Source organism: Planococcus citri, chromosome 4 (assembly GCF_950023065.1).
Source record: "Planococcus citri chromosome 4, ihPlaCitr1.1, whole genome shotgun sequence".
NCBI classification, from domain to species: Eukaryota; Metazoa; Arthropoda; class Insecta; order Hemiptera; family Pseudococcidae; genus Planococcus; species Planococcus citri.
In genome coordinates, this window is record NC_088680.1 from 21,850,182 (window position 1) to 21,876,747 (window position 26,566).

Genomic DNA, 26,566 nt, shown 5'->3' on the forward strand with positions numbered 1-26,566 from the left:
ATGCGCTTGCCTGAAGATAAGATAAAATGTGTACAATTTTGTTGAACAGATCGGGAATAGGCCACAATTTTCAGCTTCTCAAATTGATTTACGCACCTTCTGGAGAAGAAGAGGACAGGGTAAGACTGACATTTTTTCGAATTTTCTTGTCAGATTTTCTCAACTGTTTACCCTAGATCCCCCTCTCTCGAATTTTGCTAGCTAATTAGCCAGATGTGATTCGAAAAAATTTTGGAAGGGGGAAATGGAAACAAAAATGTTGAATAATTTAAAATTTCTAAAGACGATGCTTTTAGTGGTATGTATTACGAGAAATTTGAATTGATTAGGATTGCAAGGTTGGTACCGAAATCAAAAATCAAAAATTCACACTTTTTTCTCGTTACCAATTTTTTTGTTTGAAAATAAAATTTAAAAAGAGTACAGAGCACAATTTTTGAAAAACTTTGGGAAACTTACAATTTGTGAGATACAAAAAAAATAATTTCTAGTACATAAGAAGTTTCAACGTCAAAATTTCATGCTTTTTGGAATTTTTGAATGAATTTTTCGGTGTGTATCCGAATGTACCGATTAGTGGTTATCAGTAGAAAGATGGGGGGTAAAAACTGTATCTGAATGTCCGTTGCAAAATGACCGCGAATGTCCCAAAAAGTGTATCTGAATGTCCGTTTTGGATTTTTGCGCTTACAGGGGTTTACAAAGTAGGTACTTCTGTTGAATATAATGTACATACTCGTAGTTCAAAAAAATTTTCTTGGCAAATATTTCGCATTAATTAATATGCTAAATTGTAGAAAGATATCATTCCTGAAACCGGGGAAATATTTTGTTAGGCAGTGGTGCCAATTTTTAAATCATTTTTACCAATTTCAAAAATTTGAAAAAATAGTTTGCCCTCACAAATCGACTTGAAAGGCTGGAAAATTTGCATGTGCATTTGGAGGGGTTTTTAGATATGCCTTTTAGGGGTTTCGACTTTTCAGTTGTAAAAAAGTAGATTTTTGTGCCTTCTAAATGGTTTTTAGCCTGATTTTCCTTAAGTAAAAATTGTAAAAATGCAATAAGGCTTAGGCTATACAGTCGATCATAATTCCAGGATTGCGGGAGTGTGGCCTCTCACAAATCTGTTTTGGGGTTTCATGAGCCCATCTTCATCGACCTTACCCTTATCTAGGTATTTTTATGCTACACATGCATATGCAAGGTAGTTGTACTTTCCATTGGCTTCTATATTCGTCAAAACCCAGATATGTTTGGGAATCCCTTTCCCTAGTCATACAAGTTTTTTTTTTTTTACTTCGGACATTCGGATACACCTTTTGGGACATTGGCGGGCATTTCGCTTCGGACATTCGGATACAGTTTTTACCCCCTGTGGTTCTATTGTATTCTACTAATCGGTACATTCGGATATGCGGCCGAATTTTTTTACCCACCAAACTTCATTTTAGCATGTTCTGAGATGATGAAATGGGGTTCCCTAATTTTTACTGCGGGTCCCAACATTGCGAGGGTCGATTACTTTCGTTGTTTTTTCCCCTAGGTATTCAACTTAAACCATTCGTTCATTTTTTCTTCATCAAAAGTTTGATGGAAAAAATACGGGTGAATTATTATTTATTTGCAGAAAAAAAACAGTGGCCAACAAAAAAAAGGTGTCAAAGTATTTTTGATGGACACCTTAGCCAAAGTTGTGTTTTAATCGCCTCCAAGCACCATATCTTCAAATTAGGAATTTTCAAAATGTCAATCTCTCTTTCAACAACACTAAAAAAAAAATCATTACTCACCTCAGGTAATTTCTTAGCCAAACCGACATTCATACCAGCAACTTGAACTACGTTCGGAGGTATCGGATAGGATACTTGATACGGAGGCTGAGTGTTCACAAACGTTATACTCGTATTCTTCACGATCTCAGCTAAAGGTGGAATATCACCAAAAATCTCTCTAGCCAAGCTATCTGATGGCACAGTCAAATGGTATTTTCCAACACTCATCAGCGCCAAGTACAAATACGTATTGTACAATCTTTCAACGAAATCCATTTTCGGAGCAACTCCATTAAAATAATTAGGTATGTAGGCAGGATTCGAAGTAACTCCAATCGTGTCAGCAACCCAGGGAAGAAGCATATTGGGGAAAACATTAATCATGGGCACTTGGAACTTGTAGGCGAATCCGGCATACCAATCATTGTGAACGAAATCAGTTAAAAATAAATCGAACTTTTGTGTTGAGTTGAAGAGTTCCATCAGAACATTACACCGAAGTAGTTGAGTTGATTTTGGCACCAAATTCCCATAATCAGCCAATGTTTTGAGTATAGAAACGGGACGAATGATTTCATCAAGTGGCATAAATGGTATTGTCGGTAGACAATTTTTAATATCGATTTCTTCATATTTTTTAGAAGCAGTTTTATCGGGAAACGTAGTATATATAGTTAGATTATGTCCTCGTTCGGCCAGTTCTGAGAGTAAAGGTTTCATAAAAATATAATGACTGTTAATTGGAAATGGGAAAAAGCCCAAAATATTCGATCCATTCGCGAAATGAAATAAACACAATAGCACTATTGTTAACTTCATGATTTACACAAACACAGTTGCACTAGCACTACCATAAATCTTAGAATTGAATAGACACCAATCACCAACAAAGAATAAGTATGAATAGAACGTGCACTCCTTTAAACAAACCGCATATGACTAGATTTGATTGAGGCTGCATCAGTAGATAAATTTTTTTTTAGAATTTCGTTTCATTTCCTACAATATGTTTATCTCAATTTTTTTCTTCATCTTTGACCCATAGTCCTTGAATTGTGAACTAGATAATACCTATACTAGTTACAACGTATATGTCAGTCCAATTAGTGAAACACTTATCTACGTATAGTCATTTAAAAATAAAATAAAATTCGACTTCTAAACAAATCAGCTCTAGTTGAGCGTGTTCCATTTATTATATGCAGACTACGTGAAGCACTCATATCGTACCTATTGTTAAATTCATCGAAAAACATTTTTAAAGTGTAATAAGGTCAATGGTGACCATTTAGAGCACTTACAGTAAGAATTTTCGCATTATAATTAAATAAAAGTTGAATTTTGGAAATTTGCTTTTTTCATTTTTTTTAAATTTTGCAAATTGCCAACTGACTTTTGCCCTTCCCATGGAGATGATGTTCCCGTGTTATGACCCTAAAACATTGGTTCAAATGAATTTTAGGCTGCAGAATCGGATTCTTCGTCAAAAATTACCCCAGAAAACGTTTGCATTTCATGTTATTATGCGATGAAAATAAATACTAAAAATTATTTTTTCACAAAATCAAAACTATAATAAAAACGACCATCTCACGACTAGAAAAACACCATCCATCGTAAAAAATGTATTCGAATTCAATCACAGCAGGCTCCATTCATTTCATAGTAACATATACCTAGACCCGAACACTTTCAACAACACTAAAAAAAAATCACTACTAACCTCGGGTAACTCCTTAGCCAAACCGACATTCATACCACCAACTTGAACTACGTTCGGAGGTATTGGATAGGATACTTGATACGGAGGCTGAGTGTTCACAAACGTCACACTCGTATTCTTCACGATCTCAGCTAAAGGTGGAATATCACCAAAAATCTCTCTAGCCAAGCTATCTGATGGCACAGTCAAATGGTACTTTCCAACACTCATCAGCGCCAAGTACAAATACGTATTGTATAATCTGTCAACGAAATCCATTTTAGGGGCTACTTCATTAAAATAATTAGGAATGTAGGCAGGATTAGAAGTAACTGCAATCGCGTCAGCAACCCAGGGAAGAAGCAAATTGGCGTAAATTATAATCATGGGCACTTGGAACTTGTAGGCGAATCCGGCATGCCAATCATTGTAACCGATATCAGTTAAAAATAAATCGAACTTTTGTGTTGAGTTGAAGAGTTCCATCAGAATATTACATTGAAGTAGTTGAGTTGATTTTGGTATTAAATTCCCATAATCAGCCAATATTTTGAGTACAGAAACAGGACGAACGATATCATCAAGTGGCCTTAACGGTATTGTCAGTATACAACTTTTTATATCGATTTCTTCATATTTTTTACAAGCAGTTTCATCGGGAAACGCTGTATATACAGTTAGCTTATGTCCTCGTTCGGCTAATTTTGAGAGTAAAGGTTTCACAAAAATATAATGACTGTTCATTGGAAATGGGAAGAAGCCCAAAATATTCGATCCGTTAGCGAAATTAAATAAACACAACAGCACTACTGTTAACTTCATGATTTACACAAGCACAATTGTCACAGATACACTAGCACTATCAGAAATCTAGAATTGAATAGGCAGTAACCACCGACAAAAACTAGGTAGGTCTATGAATAATACGTGTACTACTCGTTAAAAAAAAAACACATGTGACTATAGATTTGAGGCTGCCTCAGGTGCCTCAGTGCCACAACCACGGTACATGAATGAAATTATTTTTTCAGAACTTTGTTTCATTTCCTACACATTTTATCTCAATTTTTTCATCATCATTAACCTATAGTCATTGAGTTGTGAAGTAGGTACACAATACTTACTTGCATATCAGTCCAATTAGTGAAGCATTTATCCACGTAATCATTTATAAATGAAATAAAATTCGACATCTTGACAACCCAGCCTAAGTTGACCTAACCGAAAATTATACTGCGATAACGCATTTTTAATTGGTACGTATCATTAATAAAGCATTCCAATAAGAAATGATTCAATCAGAATACAATGTACAGTTAAGAATTATAATGATCAAAGCTCGGACTTTGTAAAGTTTCCAGGAAAATGAAGCCAATTTATTAGTGAAGTTTTCGTCCGCCAGTAATAGCTTGAAAAATCACTTTTATTTTATTTATTTATTTATTTTTGGAATTTTTAACTTTTATTCAAAACTATGTATCACTGATTTTTTTTATCAACAAAGGAGGAAAGGCGAATAACAGAATAACTTTTTATTGCTCTATATTAACTCTTTGAAGGTTCTCATATTGGGGATGTTGGGGAGACAAATTGCTTTGAAGAATGTAATAGGGTACTCTTTCCAATTGACCGAATTACAAAAAAGTTGAGCTTTCAAAGAAAAATCATTTTAGAAAATTAAAGTTTTGAAAAACTCAAATCCTAAATTTCCAACAAAACAAATGAAGAGTGATATTCCAAAACTCGCTTTGTCCATTTTCACAACTTTTCAGGAGAGGGGAAAAACAGTTTCCCAAGGGTAAATTGGCTTTTTAGGCGAGTTTAGCACTTCATTTGGGTGGATTTATGATGTAGGAGTGTAGGTATACATTTCATCCACTAAATACTGCTGAAAAAAATTTCAATACAAATGGACAAAGCGCGTTTTGGAACACTTTTTTTTTAATTTTTAGTGAATTGGCTATTTAGGTGAGTTTAACACCTCATTTTGGTAGGTTGATGATGTAGGAATGTGAGTTAATACTTCATCTACCAGGTACCACTGAAAACCCAACTTTGATAAAAATGGACAAAGCTAGTTTTGGAATATCACTCTTCAAATGTAAGTATATAAATTGGACATTTTTTTCAAAATGAATTCAACAACACGAGTAAAAAACTAATATTAGTCAAAGGCATTTTTTGAAAATATTTTTTTTTTAAATTATTAAGAAAAAAATCGTAATAACGACAGTAAAAAAAGGTCATCTGCCAGTTCCCAACGTTGAGCAAAAATAAAAACTTGGTAAAAAAATACCTTTGACCAAAAAATAAAAAAAAACAAAAAAAAACAAAAATCTAGGTCGCAAAGGAGAGGATTTTTCATCAAGTATAGAAAACATTGCTTTATTATCTATTATTATCTCCGACTTTTGTCAAATTAAGTCGAAAATATACTTTTGTTAGAAAGCTCATCGTTGTTCCTCCCTCCCTCCTTCCCGCCCTCCAACCAAGAAAAATAGAATTTCATTCCTGACAAAAAGTGAAAAAAATTGAAATGAAATTCGCAATCTGACAACCTCAGGTTGATAACATTGATAATTTTTGTAGGCAAAAAAATTATTGGTGAACAATTTTTTTTTCATAATATACTTTAAAAAATTCATTACTAACCTCAGGTAATTTCTTAGCCAAACCGACATTCATACCAGCAACTTGAACTACGTTCGGAGGTATCGGATACGATACTTGATACGGAGGCTGAGTGTTCACAAACGTCATACTCGTATTCTTCACAATCTCAGCTAGTGGTGGAATATCACCAAAAATCTCTCTAGCCAAACGATCTGATGGCAGAGTCGTATGGTACTTTCCAAAACTCATCAGCGCCAAGTACAAATACGTATTGTACAATCTTTCAGCGAAATCCATCTTGAGGGCAACTCCATTAAAATAATTAGGTATGTAGGCAGGATTAGAAGTAACTCCAATCGTATCAGCAACCCAAGGAAGAAGCATATTGGGGAAAACACTAATCATGGGCACTTGGAACTTGTGGGCGAATCCGGCATACCAATCATTGTAAACGATATCAGTCAAAAATAAATCGAACTGTCGTGTGGAGTTAAGAAGTTCCTTGAGAAAATTACACCGAAGTAGTTGAGTTGATTTTGGCATCAAATTATCAAAACGAGCCAATGTTTTGAGTATAGAAACTGAACGAACGATATCATCAAATGGTCTCAATGGTATCGTCGGTATACAACTTTTTATATCGATCTCTTCATATTTTTTACAAGCTGTTTCATCGGGAAACGTTGTATATATAGTTAGATTATGTCCTCGTTCGGCCAATTTTGAAAGTAAAGGTTTCACAAAAATATAATGACTGTTAATTGGAAATGGGAAAAAGCCCAAAATATTCGATCCGTTAGCGAAATAAAATAAACACAAGAGCACTATTGTTAACTTCATGATTTACACAAGCACAATTTTCAGAGATACACTATAGCACGTCAGAAATCTTAGAATTGAATAGGCAGCAACCACCAACAAAAAATAAGTATGAATACAATGTGTACTCGTTTAGAAAAAAAACTGCATGAGACTAGATTTGAAGCTGCATTAGTGCAACAAATACGGTACATGAATGAAATTATTTTTTCAGAATTTCCTTCATTTCCCACATGTTTTATCTCAATTTCTTCATAATTAACCTCTACTAGTCAATGAGTTGTGAAGTAGATAATACTTACCTACATATCAGTCCAATTAGTGAAGCATTTATCCGTGTATAGGTTGTCATTTAAAAATGTAATAAAATTCGATTTCTAGACAAACCAACCTTAGTTGACCTAACTGAAAATTATACTGCGATAAAGCATTTTTAATTGGTACGTTTCATTAATAAAGCATTCCAATAAAAAATGATTCAATCAGAATACAATAGTAGGTATATTAAAGAAGTGTTTTCTGCTAGTAGATACTTAATAGCTTGAAAAATTATTTTATTTTTTTTTTCTAAGAATTATTTCTTTTTTACCGAATTTTCCACGATTTAAAGAAAATTTTACTCAAATTTCAAATGTTGGTACTATGAATCTTTTTGCTTAACTACTTTTTTGGAGCATGTTTTGTAATTTGGAGGGGGGGGGGTTAACACGCATTTTCAGGTTTTTTCGATCATCCGAGCTCTAAAAATGATGAACTGAGGACAATAGGTAGGCACAGGCTCTCACATGAATAATAATCGCAATTGTAGAACACGCAATAAGAGGAAAGTGTATAGAACAGAATCTTGAGCTCGAGAACCTTGTTGAGAAAAGAAAATTCAACTTTTAATTAAAACTATCGCTGATTTTTTTGCTCAAAAAAGGAGGAAAGGCGAATTACAGAATAACTTTATTATTGCTCTTTATTAAGCCTTTGAAGGTTCTCGTATTGGGGATGTTGGGGAAGAACAAATTGCTTTGAAGAGTGTATAATAGGGTACCCTGTCCAATGGACCGAATCACAAAAAAGTTGAGCTATCAAAGAAAAATCATTTTAGAAAATTAAAGTTTTGAAAAACTCAAAATCCTAAATTTCCAACAAAACAAATGTAAGTATATAAATTGGACATTTTTTTCAAAAAGAATTCAAAAACACGAGTAAAAAACATTAGTCAAAAGCACAATTCTTGAAAATAGAAAGAAAAATCGTAATAACGACAGTAAAAAAGGTCATCTGACAGTTTTCAACGTTGAGCAAAAATAAAAACTTGGTAAAAAAAAATACCTTTGACCAAAAAATGAAAAAATCAAAAATCTAGGTCGCAAAAGAGAGGATTTTTTATCAAGTAGGTATAGAAAACATCGTTTTGTTATCTATTCTTATCTCCGACTTTTGTCAAATTAAGTTGAAAAGATACTTTTGTTAGAGAAAAGCTCATTGTTGTTCCTCCTTTCCTCCTTCCTTTCCTCCAGCCAATACAAGAAAAACCGAATTTCATTCCTGACAAAAAGTGAAAAAAATTAAAATAAAATTCACAATCTGACAACTTCAGGTTTAAAAAATTTACAATTTTTGTAGATAAAAAATGACCATTAATTATAACGAAAAAAGCAACAACATTTCATGAAAGAAATTACATACCATCAATTTTCAGTAAAAATTTGTCAATTATTGTTGAAGAATTTTTTTTTCATAATATACTTATTTAATGCTTTGTGGCCATTTCAGAAAAAGAACAAGCCAAGTTCGGGGAACCTTGCAAAAGGGTTCCCCGAATTCGTGTATATAACGGGACGTTAGTTTCAGCATAACCTCAAGAAATTTTTTTTGAGTAAAAAATTGAAATTTTTCAAGTAGGTACCAGAAGTGCCTAGTTATAGTTGATAACAGGGCTCGGATTTGTACGCTGAAGCGTGTTTTATAATTATGCATTAAGGTCAAACAAATTTTGAATTAATTATTTCAATGATTCATAAATTTCCAGTAAAAGTGAACCTGATTTGTTGGGGCATTTTTTTGCATATTCTTAAAATCAGAGCATAAAAAAGGATACTTGGGCATTTTTGAAGGAACTATTCACACTTTTAGAGAATTTTTCTCAAACGACCTTCAATGCTAGTGAAAATGTAAATTTGAAGAGGGAGGAGCGGAGGCAGGTAGATAACCCTCATTGATTCAAAAAAAGAGAGAAATTTCCATTTCAGGAGAAAAACATGTTACCTACCTATTTTTAGCAAAAAATTATGATTTTTTGTGAGATAGTACTATGTACTTAATCTAATAAAAATCTTCACTTCAGAAGAGTTATCATCAAAACTAAGAAAAACGACCATTCGGGAAGATTATACCTGCTCGAAATTTGTTTCGAAAATCCATCGTAAACAATGTATCCGAATTCAATCACGATAGGATCCACTCATTTCATAATAATACCTACCCAAACACCTTCAACAACACTAGGTAAAAAAATCACTAACCTCAGGTAATTTCTTAGCCAAACCGATATTCATACCAGCAACTTGAACTACATTCGGCGGTATCGGATAGGAAACGTGATACGGAGGCTGGGTGTTCACAAACGTCATACTCGTATTCTTCACGATCTCAGCTAAAGGTGGAATATCATCAAAAACCTCTCTAGCCAAATCATCTGATGGCATGGTCAAATAGTACTTTCCAACACTCATCAGCGCCAAGTACCAATACGTATTGTACAATCTGTCAACGAAATCCATCTTGGGAGCACCTCCATTAAAATTATTACGTATGTAAGCAGGATGAGAAGTAACTCCAATCGTGTCAGCAAACAAGGGAGGAAGCAAATTGGGGAAAACACTAATCATGGGCACGCGGAACTTGTAAGCGAATCCGGCATACCAATCGTTGTAAACGATATCAGTCAAAAATAAATCAAACTGTTGTGTCGAGTTAAGGAGTTCCATCAGAACATTACACCCAAGTAGTTGAGCTGATTTCGGCACCAATTTCCATAAATCAGTCAATAGTTTGAGTACAGATAGCGGACGAACGAATTCATCAAGTGTCGTCAATGTTATTGTAGGTAGACAATTTTTCATATCAATTTCTTGGTATTTTTTAGAGGCAGCTTCACCATCGGGAAACGTTGTATATATAGTAAGATTATGTCCTCGTTCGGCCAATTTTGAGAGTAAAGGTTTCACAAAAATATAATGACTGTTGGCTGGAAATGGGAAAAATCCCAAAATATTCGATCCATTCGCGAAATGAAGTAAACACAACAGCACTATTGTTGACTTCATGATTACAAACAGTGAGAAAAGTTATCACAGATACACTAAGCACTATCAGAAATTTTAGAAATAAATGGGCAGAAACCAGCGATAAACAATAAGTGTGAATAGAACGCTCAACGCTCATATAAACAAAATCTCACACAACTAGATTTAAAGCTGCGCCACTATCAACTACATAATGTAAAATTATGTTCTTAGAACTTCGTTTCATTTTCCACTTATCTTAATTGTTTTCATCATCTTTAACTCATACCTACTATTTGAATTGTGAAGTTGATAATAATACCTACATAACACATACTATAGTGGAACACGTACGTCATTTTTTTTAAAACCCCGACTTCTAGACAAATCAGCCTCACTTGATCTACCTAACCAAAGATTACACTCCGATAACCCACGTGTTGAATTCAGCTTAGTGAATAAAAGTGATGAAACGAACATCAATTGCTAGTAAAAAAGGATCGATTACTTTTGGGAGATGGCCTTATTTTTAAAGGAAGAGAGCAAAGGAAGAAAAATTAGAAAAGATCTTTGGTTCCCAATTTTTTTCAATCTGAGTCAATGTCCTATTCACATACATATTAATCAAGAGTGCGTCATTTTTTGGAAGTAATGACGAAGCAATGCACAAAAAAAAATAAGTACCTGATTCGGATTTTGAAAATATTCCAAAAACCAAAAAATGTTTTCCACTCTGCTTTTCTTTATCTTCACGCCCTTCTCTCCCTCCCGAAAAATAAATAGGTAAATCAAAAATAAGCAAAAAACGAAAGAATTGGGCTCAGATTTTGGAACACCTTCCCAACATACTCGATAATCATAGCTAGATCAAATCAGTTCAGATCAGATTATCGTTTTCATGATTTCATCAGATTACATCTATTCAACTCTGATCAGATCCAATATCATGAGAGAAACCTGATTGAATATGATCAAATCAACCCTTTTTTCAAACCTGTCCAATCTAATCAGATTACATCAGACCCAATATTTTCTTTCTTTCATTTTGAACCTTTCAAAATTTTCGAAAGAAATTAGTCAGTTCAATGCTTCTGGGGTGAAAAATACAACCACAATTGTATTTTTATCACCTCCAGGCACCACAACTTCAAGTTACTCATTTTACTAACAATTTAACATATTAACTCCACATTAATCCACTTTCAAAAAAATGCTCAAGAAAATCAAAATACTAACCTCAGGTAACTTCTTAGCCAATCCAACATTCATACCACCAACTTGAACTAAATTCGGAGGCGTCGGATACGATACTTGATACGGAGGCTGGGAGTTCACAAACGTCATACTCGTATTCTTGACAATCTCAGATAAATGTGGAATATCACCGAAAACTTCTTTAGCCAGCTTATTCGAAGGAACAATCGTATAAAAATATCCAATACTCCTCAACGCCACGTACAAATACGTATTGTACAATCTATCCAGGAAATTCATCTTGGGAGGAACTCTATTGTAATAATTAGGTACATAAGCCGGATGTGAAATAGCTCCTATTGAGTCAGCAAACCAGGGAAACAGCAAATTTGGGAAAATATTAATCATAGGTACTTTGAACTTGTAAGCGAATCCAGCATACCAATCGTTGTGGAAGATATCAGTCAAAAATAAATCAAATTTCTGCGTTGAATTCAAAAGTTCCATTAGAGCATTGCACTGAAATATTTGTGATCTTGTTGGCACTAAGTCCTTAATTCCATTTAATGCTCTGAATAGTGGAAATGGACCAACGATTTCATCCAATGGTATTAGTGGTATCATTGGTGAACAATCTCGAATATCGATTTCGTGGTATTTTTTAGAAGCAGTTTTATCAGGAAACACTGTGTAAATGGTTAGATTATGCCCTCGATCGGCCAATTTTGAGAACAAGGTTTTGGCAAAAATATAATGACTGTTTATAGGGAATGGGAAAAAGCCCAAAATATTCGAACCGTTCGCGAAATGTAATAAACACAAAAACACTATTGATAATTTCATGATTGAGGAAACACAGATGAAAGTCATCACAAACACACCATCACTAGGTACTGAAAAGATTCAAATTGAATATGAATGTAGCAGAGTAAGTAAGAGAATCTTATGCAAACTGAGTTCTGTACCTAAGTTAATATCTCACTAGATAAGTAGATAAATTTCTTGTATATGCATTATGAAATCTTATGTCACTAACTGTATTCTTATACCTATTCATCCTACTTTTTTTCTACCTACTGATTATCTCATGTCAGTGTATGCACAATTCAGAGAAAAAAACACAACAATCTAATTAGCCATAGAAATATATGTACATAGACTGCTAATTTTCTGCGATAAAACTGCAGTTATGGTCGAACAAATAAATTCAATAGAATCTGAACTAACCTAACCTAACCAAAGATCATCTCACGATAACCCATTTAAATTCTTTTATGCAGGGTATGTATATTGTATAGGTAACAATATTAAGGCAACCTTTTATAAATTATCAATTGAAATGCAACTGAATTGTACAATCAATTAAAAAAATATGCAACTAGATGATAATATACTAACTTCAGGTAACTGCTCAACTGGCCCAATATTCATCCCACCAATTTGAACCAAATTAGGAGGAACTGGATAGGAAACTTGAAACGGAGGATACGTATTCGTAAAAATCAAGCTTGTATTTCTCACAATCTCTTCCAATGGAGGAATATCACGACCGTACAATTCATCAGCCACTTTCTGCGATGGCACATTCAAGTAGTACGGTCCCAGACTCATCCAAACAGCATACACATACGTATTGTATAATCTCTCGATGAAGTTCATTTTATACGAAGTTCCAGTAATAAAGGTAGGTATATAAGCTGGATTAGAAGTCACTCCAACAGTATCAGCGAACCAAGGAAAAAGCATGTTTGGAAACACATTGATCATAGGTACACTGAACTTATGAGCAAGCCCAGAGTACCACTCACGATGATACAAATCAGTCAATAATAAATCAAATTCATCCGTCGAGTTCAGAAGCCCTATTATGGCTGGACTCTGAAGCATTTGAGACGGGTTGCAATTTTCACTCGTTATTTGCAACGATGAGAATACAGTCACTTCTTGAATAACTTGATCCAGTGATTTATTCAATGCAGCGGGCATCGAAATGAAATCCGCGATACTGATTTCGCGATATTTAGAAGAATGGGTACCGGTCAGATTTGGAGAAGAGGTATAAATTGTCAAATTATGTCCTCGATCAGCTAACTTGTTCAGTAATGGTTTCACGAAACGATAGTGGCTTTTGGCTGGTACTGGGAAGAATCCCAAGATATTGTATCCATTTGTAATGGCACAAGTCGAGCACACAACAAATAAGAACGCGATTGTCACTTTCATGGTTGGAAGAGAAAACGAAATTTTGAACTTGCGACGAAATACTTTCGAACGAACACTATCTGCCTATTTAATTAAAAATGACATCGTAGGTAAGGTACCTAATCTTACACAATTAAATTGGGAACATTTTCTGTCATAAATTACACCTCCTGACATATCGCACATTTAATTACACGAACGAGTTTGTAGATATGATATCAAAATGTGTAGCAATATGTTTAGAAATTGTAATTCTATTGCAAACAGTGTTGTTTTTTTCATGTCCCCGAGTACAGTTTTCTCGAGCACTTCTCTCTGGCTACTGAGTCCTGGAACCCGATTTCCCAAATTAATATTCCCCGAACGACCACTCTCCCAATGGATTTTCCCCAAAAACTCAACTTCTAAATGTAAAGAATTTTCTGCAATAAAATTTTAGTAAGGAGAAAAAAAACTTTTACACGATTTTGACAAGAAATAATTTTTATCAGAAATTTTGATACAGGTAATGAAGTTGGTCTTTGGGACTTTTTGGCATTTTGGCAAACGAAAAGTAAACTTTGGGCAAATTATGACAAGAAAAACAGGTTTTGGGGGTTTTGAAAAAAAAACTTCACATTCCAGAAAGTTAGATTAAAAAATAGTTTTTTTTTGGCAATTGAAAAATGTATTTTTTTACAATTTTAGAAAAAAGTAGGATTTTTTGCAATTTCAGAAAAAAAGTAAGATTTTTGGAAATTTTCATACCAAGAACTTTTTTTTTCTGCAGTAAGACATTCTAGAAATTTTGATCAAAAAGAAAAGTTTTATCTGGAATATTGGTGAAAAAACAAACTTTCTGGCCATTTTGATTCATTAAAAAAAAAAAACAGTTCTTCTGGCAAACTTCAAGATGAATAGATAATGACTGATGAAAAACTTTTCATACATTTTAAGAAGTACATAAGTACACGAAAAATTGAGAAATTGGCGCAGGTTTTAAAAATTGAAAAATTCGATTTTTATGGTCGTATCTTAAATCCCAAGATGGTTTTAAAACAACAAAAATAAAATTTAGATTTTTTTGTTTAAAATTTTTTTAGAAGTGAAAGCAATTTTTCAATCGACTCAGCACGTTGAAATTGGGAATTGAAGTACCTTAAATTTCAGTCTCCAAACTTGACTGGATGAAATGTGTGAAAACGTCCACTAAGGACTCAAAATTTTGCTGAAGGCTCCAGAACTGCTCAACACTGTTCAAAACCGTTTTTGATCGACTCGGAGCGTCGAAAATAAGACACATAATTTTAGATTTTTCGGTCAATTTGGTAAAATTTTGATTTTTAAAAAATTTTTGGTCCGAATATTTTCAAAAATTCACAAAAAAAAGGTATTTGAGTAGTTTACGACTTACTTATGCTTCATTCCAATATTCTCAGTACGAAAATTTATCATTACTCACCTGAAACAAAAGAAACAAAAAAAATCATTAATCTTCGATCCAAGAACAGGTTACTTAGTAGGTATATACATCTACTATTGGCATTTATTATCGGGAAGGATTTTTCACAAATATCTTTTTCTCATAGGTTCTTAAGGCATTACTACTATCGCTAGGTCATTATTCAAGAATCATATTTTGAAGAACTAAAATATGATAAAAGGCTCAATGGAGATTATATACCTAGTCTAAAATAAATTTTCAGAACGAAAAAAACTGAAATTTTAACCTCTTTGATTTCCGACAAGAAAACTTCAAAAATATTCACCAACCTCTGGTAATTTTGCAACAGTTGCAACATTCAATCCACCAATCTGGATTAAATTCGGAGGCGCGGGATGAGATAACTGATACGGAAGATGAACGTTGACAAACGTCACACTAGTATTTTTCGCAATTTCTGCCAAAGGAGGAATATCACCAAACACTTCTTTAGCCAATTTTTGCGACGGTATTGTCGTATAGTATTGCCCAATGGTCATCCAAACAGCATAGACATACGTATTGTAAACTCTCTCAAAGAAATTCATTTTATAATACGATCCAGAAACAAAAGTAGGTATGTAAGCAACATGGGATGTAGCTCCAACAGAATTGGAGATCCAAGGAAGAAGTAGATTCGGAAACGCATTGATTATTGGTGCGTTAAACTTGGATGCGAATCCGATATACCATTCGTGATGAAACATGTGGGTTAAAAATAAATCATATTCATCGGTTGAATTAATCAGTTTCATTAGAGTGGGATTTTGGAATACTTGAGATGCTGTAGGGATATTATTATACAATGCTTTACGCATGAATGTAAACGTTGTGAATGGTTGTTGGTCGACTGATGGTCCTGCATTTGCAGAAAGAAAAACTGATTGATTTAGGTCAATTTCACGATAGGTTTTCGGAGCAATTTTGTCAGGGAACGGGGTATATACAGTTATGTTATGCCCTCGGTCGGCCAATTTGGCAAGCAAAGGTTTGACAAAAATATAATAGCTTTTGACTGGGAATGGAAAATAACCCAAAATGTTAGATCCATTCGCGGCGTAACACAAACACAGAAAAACGATCACGATTTTCATCATGAAATTGGAAATATACTTAACAAGCAAACGACTAAACCTGAACACGACACTCACTGCACATGATTTGGTATCACGAGCTATTCACAATACCTCAGGATTTACTCGAAAAGTACCTTCTATCTCGAAACTCTTCATTGCCAGGCCACAGATTAGATAGGCACCATATCAAAATTAAACATAAACTTAATGCAGGTACTCAAAATATACTTGATACAATCACTTCAAAGCAAAACCCTGACTATTTTTATGGAACAGGTCTAGGTATACAATACACCAGTGCAATAAAAGTTCCCCTAACTGACACCTATACTCAAAAATTCAATTCAACGTATTTCACTTTTATTACAAAAAATAGGAATATGCTTATTGCCTCTTTTAAATTTCCTGCTTAACCCTTTAATGCCAGAAGGATGTTCAACTCATACTACATTTCAAGAATTCATGAAAGAAGTTGGACTGAACAATCAGATTGCGATATTTGAAAACCAAACTGAACTTTAGTTACTACTCATTTGGAAATTGAAGATTTTTTTCAATTTTATAATCCAAAAGATAACGTTTGATTTTCAAAGCTAAATTTACGATGAAGAATGCAGATGGAAACAAAAAGTCAAGTAGATAGAAAGTTGAAAAAAAAATCATTCATTCTGATATTTTTACTGACCTCCGGTAATTTTTTAGCTACATCAATATTCAATCCACCGACTTGAATTAAACTAGGAGGAACGGATCGAGACAATTGAAACGGAGGGTGAACGTTAATAAACGTCACGCTGGTATTTCTGACAATTTCTTCCAAAGGAGGAATCTCTCCAAAGATTTCTGTAGCCAATTCTTGAGATGGAATGGTCGTATAATATCGTCCAATACTCATCCAAACAGCATATACGAATGTATTGTGTACTCTCTCTAAGAAGTTCATCTTATAATACGCCCCACTGATATACGTAGGAATATAAGCTGGATGAGAAGGAGCTCCGATGGTATCAGCAACCCAAGGAAAAAGCATATTCGGAAAAATATTGATCATAGGTATTTTAAACTTGTAAGCGAACCCAGCGTACCATTCGTGATGATAAAGATCAGTCAATAATAAATCAAATCCATCGGTAGAATTCAAAAGCTTCATAATTCTCGCATTTTGAATTATTTGCGACGACTTGGGAATTAAATCGTTCCCTGCATACAGCAACGAAAAAATTGTAATTTCTTGTTGACTTATTGACACCTGGAAAGCAGTAGGTAAGCTGGAAATTTCTTTGATGCTGATTTCGCGATAGTTTTTTGCCGAAGTATGGTCAGGAAAGGCGGTATATATGGTTAAATTATGCCCTCGATCGGCTAACTTGGCAAGTAACGGTTTGACAATACTGTAATGACTTCTGGCTGGTACTGGAAAGAAACCCAAAATATTCGCTCCGTTCACGACACAACACAAACATGAGAAAAGTATCAATGTTTTCATGATTATAAAATATAATTTTAAATCACCTACACGACAAAAAGTATTAGTTACTGCTCACTACAAATTTTCGGAGTATACAAAATCAAATATCAATCTTTTGAACAAGAAACTGAACAATTTACTGACGTAAATGCTGCGTCACAATTGATAGCTATAAGCTCATTTGAAATGGTACTTGAGATATCATCAAATTACATGTTTGTAATTATTAAGCCTTAAGCACTTCAAAATACAGACTATTAGACAATCACAACATTGTCAACGTATCGTCGCGTCTGATTAATATAATATTGAGCTTTTCTTTGATGAAACAAACCTCTCCAAAAAAAACTTATTTCTCTTTTATTTTCACAATAAACTATGACAAATTTTCTCAAGATTTGAAATTGTTTGCCATTTTTAAAAAACCAAAGCCAAACACCTCAAATGATTTCCCAGCTCTATGTGAATCAAAGAGATCTGTTTATGTAATTACAGTAGTCCCCGCTTAATGTAGTCGCGGTTAATAGAATAATTCGGATAATGGAATCGAAACGAGTTGGGACGGAACGCTTGCACCTTCTTACATGTAAATTTTATCGCTTATTGTAGTGAAAAAGAGCATTCGAGTTCGGATAATAGAATTGATAATCTTCAAAAGTTGGAGGAAATCATGGAAATTTGACAAAATTTAACAAAAAGTGGATGAAAAAGACATGTTTAAACATATTAAAAATCGCATAAAAACACAAAATGAAGAGTATTTTGTAATGAGTGAAAATCGGCAATAAAGATGATGAAATTTTTGTAAAATTTCATAAAAATTGTCCAAAAAAGTGTTCAAAACATATTAAAAAACTAAATTTACCCAACTATTAAGCAACCAAAAAAGTACTGAAATCAACTCCTAAAAACATCAAAAAGTACTTAATGAAATTTCAACGAAATTTGAAATTTTGGGTGATTTTATCCTTCAGCTTTCTCTGGTTTATATATATGTAGAATAAAACAGGGTCCCAACTCGATTCTAATAAATAAGTAAGAGTTGAAATTGGAAATTTGTTTGTGAAAATGATGAAAATAGAAAATTATTCTGAAGGAAGTCCAAGCTTATTTATGACCAGGGAAAAGCCCAAATACAAGTAGGATTTTCGTAGTACGAAATGCTACACTTAAGCAAAGATACAGGATACATATTTCGAAATTTTTTCTGTGTTTTTTTATTGGACCGCTTATTAGAATATCCTGGTTAATAGAATTAAAAGTACCTCGGCCCAAACCGATTCCATTAAGCGGGGACTACTGTAATACCGTCCAAAAACCACCCACACAATATAGACGTAAAAATTACGCAATTTCTCGAAAAAATTCATCTTATTAGAAAATCCACTAATATAATTAGGTACATAAGCCGGATGAGAAGAAACCCCAATCGTATCAGCAAACCAAGGCATTAGAATATTCGGATAAACGTTTATCATGGGCACATCGAATTTATACGCGAACCCCATATGCCAATTACAATGAACGATATCGGTCAACAGGAGATCAAATTCATCCGTAGAATTGAGCAAACTCCTTATCGCCGGATTCTGGAATAACTCTCGAGATGATTTAGGAATAGTATTTTCTAACATGCGTAAAAATGAAAAACTTGTAAAAGTTTGCTGCCCGACTGATCCTCGGAAATCAGAAGGTAAATTAAAATAATCTTTGTGTTCCATACCAATTTCGAGATAATTTTGCGGCGGGTTTTTATCTGGGAAAGCTGTGTATACGGTGAGATTATGCCCTCGATCAGCCAGCCTGGAGAGTAGAGGTTTGATGAACATGTAATGACTAGGTATTCGTATAGGGAAAAATCCCAGGATATTGGATCCGTACACGGAACTGCACATACACAAGAAAAATACTCGAAAATCGAATTTCATTCTAAAATTCGAATTTTAAATCGCCTACTGAACGCGAATACCGGTACAAAAATCAACTACGAATGATTACTTTGCATCCAGCTCACGATATGGGTAACTGGGTACATCGTCGAGTTGAGAAAATCACCACATGAGGCTAAACAAGTTTCTATATACGTTTGTATTAATTACATATTAGTACATAGGAAGATGATCATACAGACATGAAATATGCACAACTGTCCATGGTCAAGTTTAACGCGAATTCAAGGTATTACCATACAGATGCTATAAATCATTCTCAAATAAGTTTTCGAGCCAACATTGAAGCTTTAATCACTTATAAAATTAATAATTAGGTACTCGTATGCAATTGAATCTAAATTTTCTAACCTTTGGTACAGCAGTTGCATTTTTTATATTGATACCACCCACTTGCACCACATTTGGCGACAGTGGCACATTCGATTGCAATGTAAAATGAGTATTTGTCAAAACCAACGCAACACGTGACTCCAACACGTTCAAGGGTACCCCACTATCGTGAATTTTTCCAGAGATCACATCACATACAGGATACAGCCACCCATAATAGAACACCATGTATGTGCCATACAATCCAACATTTTGAATCCTCTCGATGAAACTCATCTTCGGCCCAAATCCACTAATCATAGTAGGTACATAACTGGGATTAGCAGGAGTGCCCAAATTTGAAGCCATCCAAGGTAGCAGAACGTTGGGAAACACGTAAATCACAGGGATATCGAAATACTCGGCGATGGAGAGCAGCGAACTCATATGGAAGGGCTCGAATATAAACAGATCGTAATTTTTGCTGGATTTTAATAGGTTCTTGAGAATCACACACCGGTCCAGTTGGGTAAATCGATCAACGTGATGGTACCATCGAAAAAAACTTTCTATTTTTGGCGAACTTCTCATTTGGGGTATTTTTTGATAAACTGACGGAAAGGTGAAACATTCGTTGATGTCGACTTCTTCGTAGTTTGGAATTTGTTCTGGACTCGGGAACACTGTGTAAACTGTTACGTTATGGTTTCTCGAAGCGAGCTCTTTTAGTAAAGCTGTCAACACGGAATCGTGGCTTTTGACCGGGATGAATGAAAAACTCAAAATGTTGTAAGCGATACTCGAATTCAAATACCACAATTGGATTAAAATCACGAATGATAGCTTTGAACGAGTCATTATATAAAGTGAGTGAGAACGCGGCACAACGATTCATGCTATACTGATCATCGATAGTAAATCAATCAGAAATGTGTTTGAAAAAAATAAGGCCAGCAACCTATGACCAGGTCTTATCAATGTAGAAATACTGCATACACGACACACGTGTAGTGTAGGTATGTACTTGTTTTAGCTTCTTTAATTACATAATTCACCTATTTCATACCAACTTACAAAGATACATATCCCAACATTTACTACAAAGTTTTGATATGACGTATTATTCGGTAACTTGAATCATTTATACCCGAATAATACTAGGAATCATTAGAGCCACGGCGTCATGCACCAATTAAACTACAATTGGCAATTTAAAAAAAGCAAACGCTAACGCTACGACCTTCAAAATACATTATTTTATATTATAATACAACAACGAAAATACATGTTTTTCAGAGTTGGTGTGTTACTTGTATATCCCTATAGACACTTGCTTTGTTAAATTACGAGTAGTTCTATCGAGTTACATACAGTTTCAAATTTGTATCCACTATTGAATCGAATAATCATTTTTAAAAAAAAATCAATGTTAAGTTTTTCCATCACACCTTATTGTTTGAACCTCCATGAAGGGTCATATGAAAAAAATAATAGAAACATAATTATAGGTCGTGAAATTTTCTATCAATAGAGTCCAATAATATTTTACAGCAGAAAGTTAATTTTTCGAGGCATAGAAAGCAGAAGATGAAAGCTGAATATGTAGCTCGAAAACTCAGCTTGAAAGAGAAAATTTTTATCGAACTTGTTGGAAAATTTTACGCTCTACAAATTTATTTCCAGCCATGTTGATCGTAGAATGCTTGATTATTCATTGAAAACGATTTTTAATTCAACAAACATTTTGATCTCAAAAATTTTCCAGAAAATACCAGTAATTTTCCATTAATTACAATATATTTCTCAAAATTTACAAGGTAATATACCAACAATTGGCAGTAATTTACCAAAAATAACCATTAGATGACCAAAAACGACCCAGTAATTCAACAAAAATTACCGGTGATTGACTGAAATTTACTGGTCATTTTTCAGACATTTTTCCAAAATCATTAGTATTTTACCAAGTACTAAAATTAACAGTAATTAACCAAAAATTACCAGGAGTTGACCAAAAATTACCGATAGTTTACCAAAAATTTCTAGTAATTTAACAGAAACTACCAGTAATTTACCAGAAACTACCAGTAATTCACCAGAAATTACCTGTAATTTACCAGAAATTACCTGTAATTTACCAAAAATTACCTGTAATTTACCAGAAATTACCTGTAATTTACCAAAAATTACCTGTAATTTACCAAAAATTACCTGTAATTTACCAGAAATGACTAGAAATTTACCAGGCAGAAATTATCAGTAATTTACCAGAAACAGAAATTACCTGTAATATACCAAAATTACCACTAATTACCAGAAATTACCAGTAATTTACCAATAATTCCCGGCAGGTTACCAAAAATTACAGGTAATTTACCAGAAATTATCTGTAATTTACCAGATATTACCTGTAATTTACCAGAAATTACCTGTAATTTACCAGAAATTACCTGTAATTTACCAAAAATTACCTGTAATTTAACAGAAATTACCTGTAATTTACCAGAAATTACTAGAAATTTACCAGGCAGAAATTATCATCAGTAATTTACCAGAAACAGAAATTACCTGTAATTTACCAAAATTACCACTAATTACCAGAAATTACCAGTAATTTACCAATAATTTCCGGTACGTTACCAAAAATTACCCGTAATTTACCAAGAATTACTGGTGATCTACCAGAAATTATCAGTGATTTACCGAAAGTTATCAGTAATTTAACAAAAGTTACCAGTAATTTACCAAAAACTTCCTGTAATTTACTGTGCTAATAATTTACCGAAAATACGAGCAATTTCAAATTTACCAAACTTTACTAACTTTGAATCTCACCAAAAATTACTAATTTACCAAAGATTACCAACGGTTGAAGAAAATTTCAGACCAATGATTTACATAGAAGAGTGATATTCCAAAACTCGCTTTGTCCATTTTCACAACTTTTCAGGAGAGAGGAAAAACAGTTTCCCTTTAAACGGGTAAATTGGCTTTTTAGGCGAGTTTAGCACCTTATTTGGGTGGATTTATGATGTAGGAGTGTAGGTATACATTTCATCCACTAAATACTGCTGAAAAAAATTTCAATAAAAATGGACAAAACGCGTTTTAGAACGTCATTTTTTTAAAATTTTTTAGTGAATTGGCTATTTAGGTGAATTTAACACCTCATTTTGGTAAGTTGATGATGTAGGAATGTGAGTTAATACTTCATCTACCAAGTACCACTGAAAACCCAACTTTGATAAAAATGGACAAAGCGAGTTTTGGAATATCACTCTTCATGTGTAAAAAAAGTCACCAGAAACTTTGTACCAAAAGAATATCAAAATCAGATACTAAACTTACTCCCCAAGTATACGTATTAGAAATTGGTCATAATGTTATCATAAATTTTCAACACTTGTCTGACAATGATAAAATTAAGAAGAATTAAACACTCAAGTCAAGAAAGAATAAAATCCGCCAAAAATACTCCAAAAAGCCGACCAACTTATCTAAATAGGTCAAATTTTTACAAAATTACCTACAATATGACAATTACTCTACATTTGGTTTACCTGCTCACACATTTAAAAGAACTCAAAGTTCAAAATTTCTCGTTGAATCGTTTGAAATTCATTTTAAAACATAATAAAATCGACTAAACATAAATGTAAAAAGATTTCGTTCGCAGTAATGAAAAATAATGTTGTAGAAAGTCATTTCATCCCTTTCTCGTGCTAAAACATCCAGAAATTCATGTAAAATTAGGATCGAAGATCCATAATTATAATGTAAATATTGTAATACCTAAGTATGAAAATCGATTTTAAAACTGAACAAAAAATTCCCCATCACCAACAGATTCGGAAAAAGATGATCAAATTTCAGTTTTCCATCTCAACTTGATAAGGGGTCGCTGAGCCAATTTTGAACTTTTGAAAATTCACGAAAAATCAAAAATCAAACTCAGAATTTGAAGTGTTGCCTGGTTGTTGGTTGAGTATTTTGATACAGTAGAAACCCAGAAACTTATTTTAATTTTTGTAGTTTTTGTAGATAGGTTATACATCTTCCTTGCAAAATTCCCTTCAAAATATTGCAGAAACCACTTATATTCGAGTAAGTAAGCGTATCAAAAATTCCTCACAGGATTTGGATTTTCAAAATAGGATGATGAGATATTGACAAGTTATCAGTTAACAGCAGGAATCTTTGTAAAATGATACAGGGTGTCCTGTAACGAATGGCCCTCCTTTGAACGGGTGAGTAGGCATTAGGCAGCCCATCCTGCGCTCAAGTATGTATGTTTGCCTAGCCCAGTTTTTCAAAGGTGTAGAGTTATGCTGATACGAGAAATTCTCGATTTCCATACCATTATTGTCGAACAATTTCAAAAGTCATGACGTCATGAGTTGGCCTCGTTCATCTTTGAAATTCAAACCAACTAATTTCAGAGATTTTTGAATACGTACAGCATGAAAATTGAAATGCTTGCGATGCAACTCGATCGAAATTGGAAAGACCATTCGGTTAAAAGTCCATAGGGAAACACAGCTCGATTAAAATTTTTTTTTAAAATGATAATTTCTACAGCAGACAATTAAATAAATATCCTCTAACCTCAGGTACTGGTTTAGACGGTTGGATGTGTATTCCACCAATATCCACGACTCCAGGCACCAAAGGTATCGGAGCATTGATTGCCAAATTAGTGCTCACAAATAATAAACTAACATTACGAATAAGTTCTTCAATAGGTGGTGCCGACTCCAGAAGTTTATGAATCTTGGCATCGTCCTTTCTAGTCGTCGTGTACTTATAGAAGAACAAATACACGATATACAACATAGTATTGTGAGTCCTCTCAAAGAACTTCATTTCTTTGGAGTGTTCAGATAGTAAATTAGGTACGTAAGCAGGATTATCAGGATTACCCATCCTGTTCGATAACCAGGTTAGCATTACATTCGGCGTAACTGTGATCGCAGGTATTTTGAATTTCCACGCGTACATCAACATGACATCATTCATGAACGATTCCGTAAAAAACACATCGTATTTTTCAGTCGAGTTGAGTAATTTCAAAAGGGGATCGCATTGATCAACTCTATCAAAGATATCGGAGAAAAACGTTGCTTGAATTTGTAAAAATAAACTGGATCCCATAGACGCGCATGCATCCACGGTTACTATAGACTTCGGGAAACTGAAACAATCTCCAATATCAATGTCCTTGTAATTCGGTATATTTGCTTTTTTCGGATACAGACTGTAAACCGTGACTTCATTTCCGAGTTCGGCTAATCTCACCAGTAAAGGATCAGCAATGGCGTAATGACTTTTCGATGGAAATGGAAATATGGCCAATACTTTATAACTGAAGCAAACGTTAAAGTAACTCGTGAGGACGAAAAAAATTGCAATTAACGTCATCGCGAAATCGAATTAAATGTATCTTAAACAAAACACGTATTCGCATAAACCAGTTTCATTCATTTACATCAAGAAACATTCACCGCCGCGTCAGTACGTATTGCGATCACTAATGCAACTAAGTATGTACTATGTAGATAGGTATTTTATGTATTGTAATGCGAAGATGATTGACCATGAGTTTTTAAAAATAAATGACGATATTATCTCATGGCGAACTCTTTATCTTCTAGAATGTAGAAAAATGATGAAACAATATTAACGAAATCAGAACAAACTTTGAATAGTTTGTTATATCACTCCCTAAAAATTACGTATTTAATGAGGATTTTGAATTTTAAAAAAACAATTCGCGTAAAAAATCTGTTATCAGTTTTTTTTTTGGGAATTATTTCAATTTTGAAAACCAAACCGAAATAAGCTGCATAAGTCAACCAGAATTCTGGAAAATGACGGTACCGTACACAAAATTTTAAAAAATGTTGGAGTTGAAAATTCCTCCCCCCCCTCCATTCAGCATGCTCACGATGACAAAAAAAACTTTTTTTCGGTGGAAAAATCATACTTCATTGAGTACCTATTGAAAGAAAAAATATTATTCCACCCAAAATTTATAGAATAGACACGAGTCTAGCCACGTGAATTTTTTCAAGAATGTTTGCCACCCCTTACCCCCCCCGGAAGATATTGACCAAAAAAACATTTGAAACATCCATATCTCAAAACCTAATTCCGGCACACACATTTTTTTCCTTCTAAAAATACCTACGTTTAGATGAGTACCATTTTTTCAAATTTTCTCTTCAGGTGAGCATCTTTAAAAACTCAAAAATGTATGTTTTTTTGGTAATGGCATAGCCCAAAAAAGAGCTGCTGTCGATTATGTAGTTCAGAAATTTCGCATGCAGGCGTCTAAAAATAGTAGAAAACGAAACAACTTTTCAAAACCTTATTACATGGTCCACCCCTTCCTCCAATTTCGGGGCAAAGGAAAGAAATTCTTCACTTCCCATTAAAATGTAAAAAAAATGATGAAATGTAGAAAACTATAGAAAACTTATAATGCATAACTCCATTGACAATGACATGGATATGTTTTTGTGGGGGGGGGGGGGGGTCTTTCCGAAATTTGCGTGACGCTGACCTTTTAAAACTTTGAAAAAAATTAGTTGACTTTCTGACACAATACATAATTATAATGTCAGATCTCCAAAAACTCGGAAAAAAATTTGAATTTTGATTAACCAATATTGAAAGCGAAGTTTCATCAATTTTGAAAAAGCAATGAGTTAATTAAA

The 26,566-nt window shown here is 33.7% G+C and overlaps 1 protein-coding gene across 38 annotated transcripts in view; it reads right to left on the reverse strand.

The window, feature by feature from the left end:
- LOC135844663 (UDP-glycosyltransferase UGT5-like) overlaps positions 1–26,566 on the reverse strand; it is a 448,533-nt gene that overhangs the window by 154,992 nt on the left and 266,975 nt on the right. Inside the window, exon 1 of one of the 38 annotated variants that reach the window (XM_065362970.1) lies at positions 24,456–25,283. The exons of 34 other annotated variants lie outside the window; for them this stretch is intronic. In XM_065362970.1, the coding sequence (XP_065219042.1) occupies positions 24,456–25,268 (813 nt within the window). In that variant the 5' untranslated portion in view covers positions 25,269–25,283. Of the gene's footprint in view, positions 1–1,793; positions 2,704–11,423; positions 12,240–19,889; positions 20,724–24,455; positions 25,284–26,566 lie in introns of those variants that run through there. 3 more of the 38 variants (XM_065362960.1, XM_065362944.1, XM_065362975.1) reach the window with 3 other exon arrangements.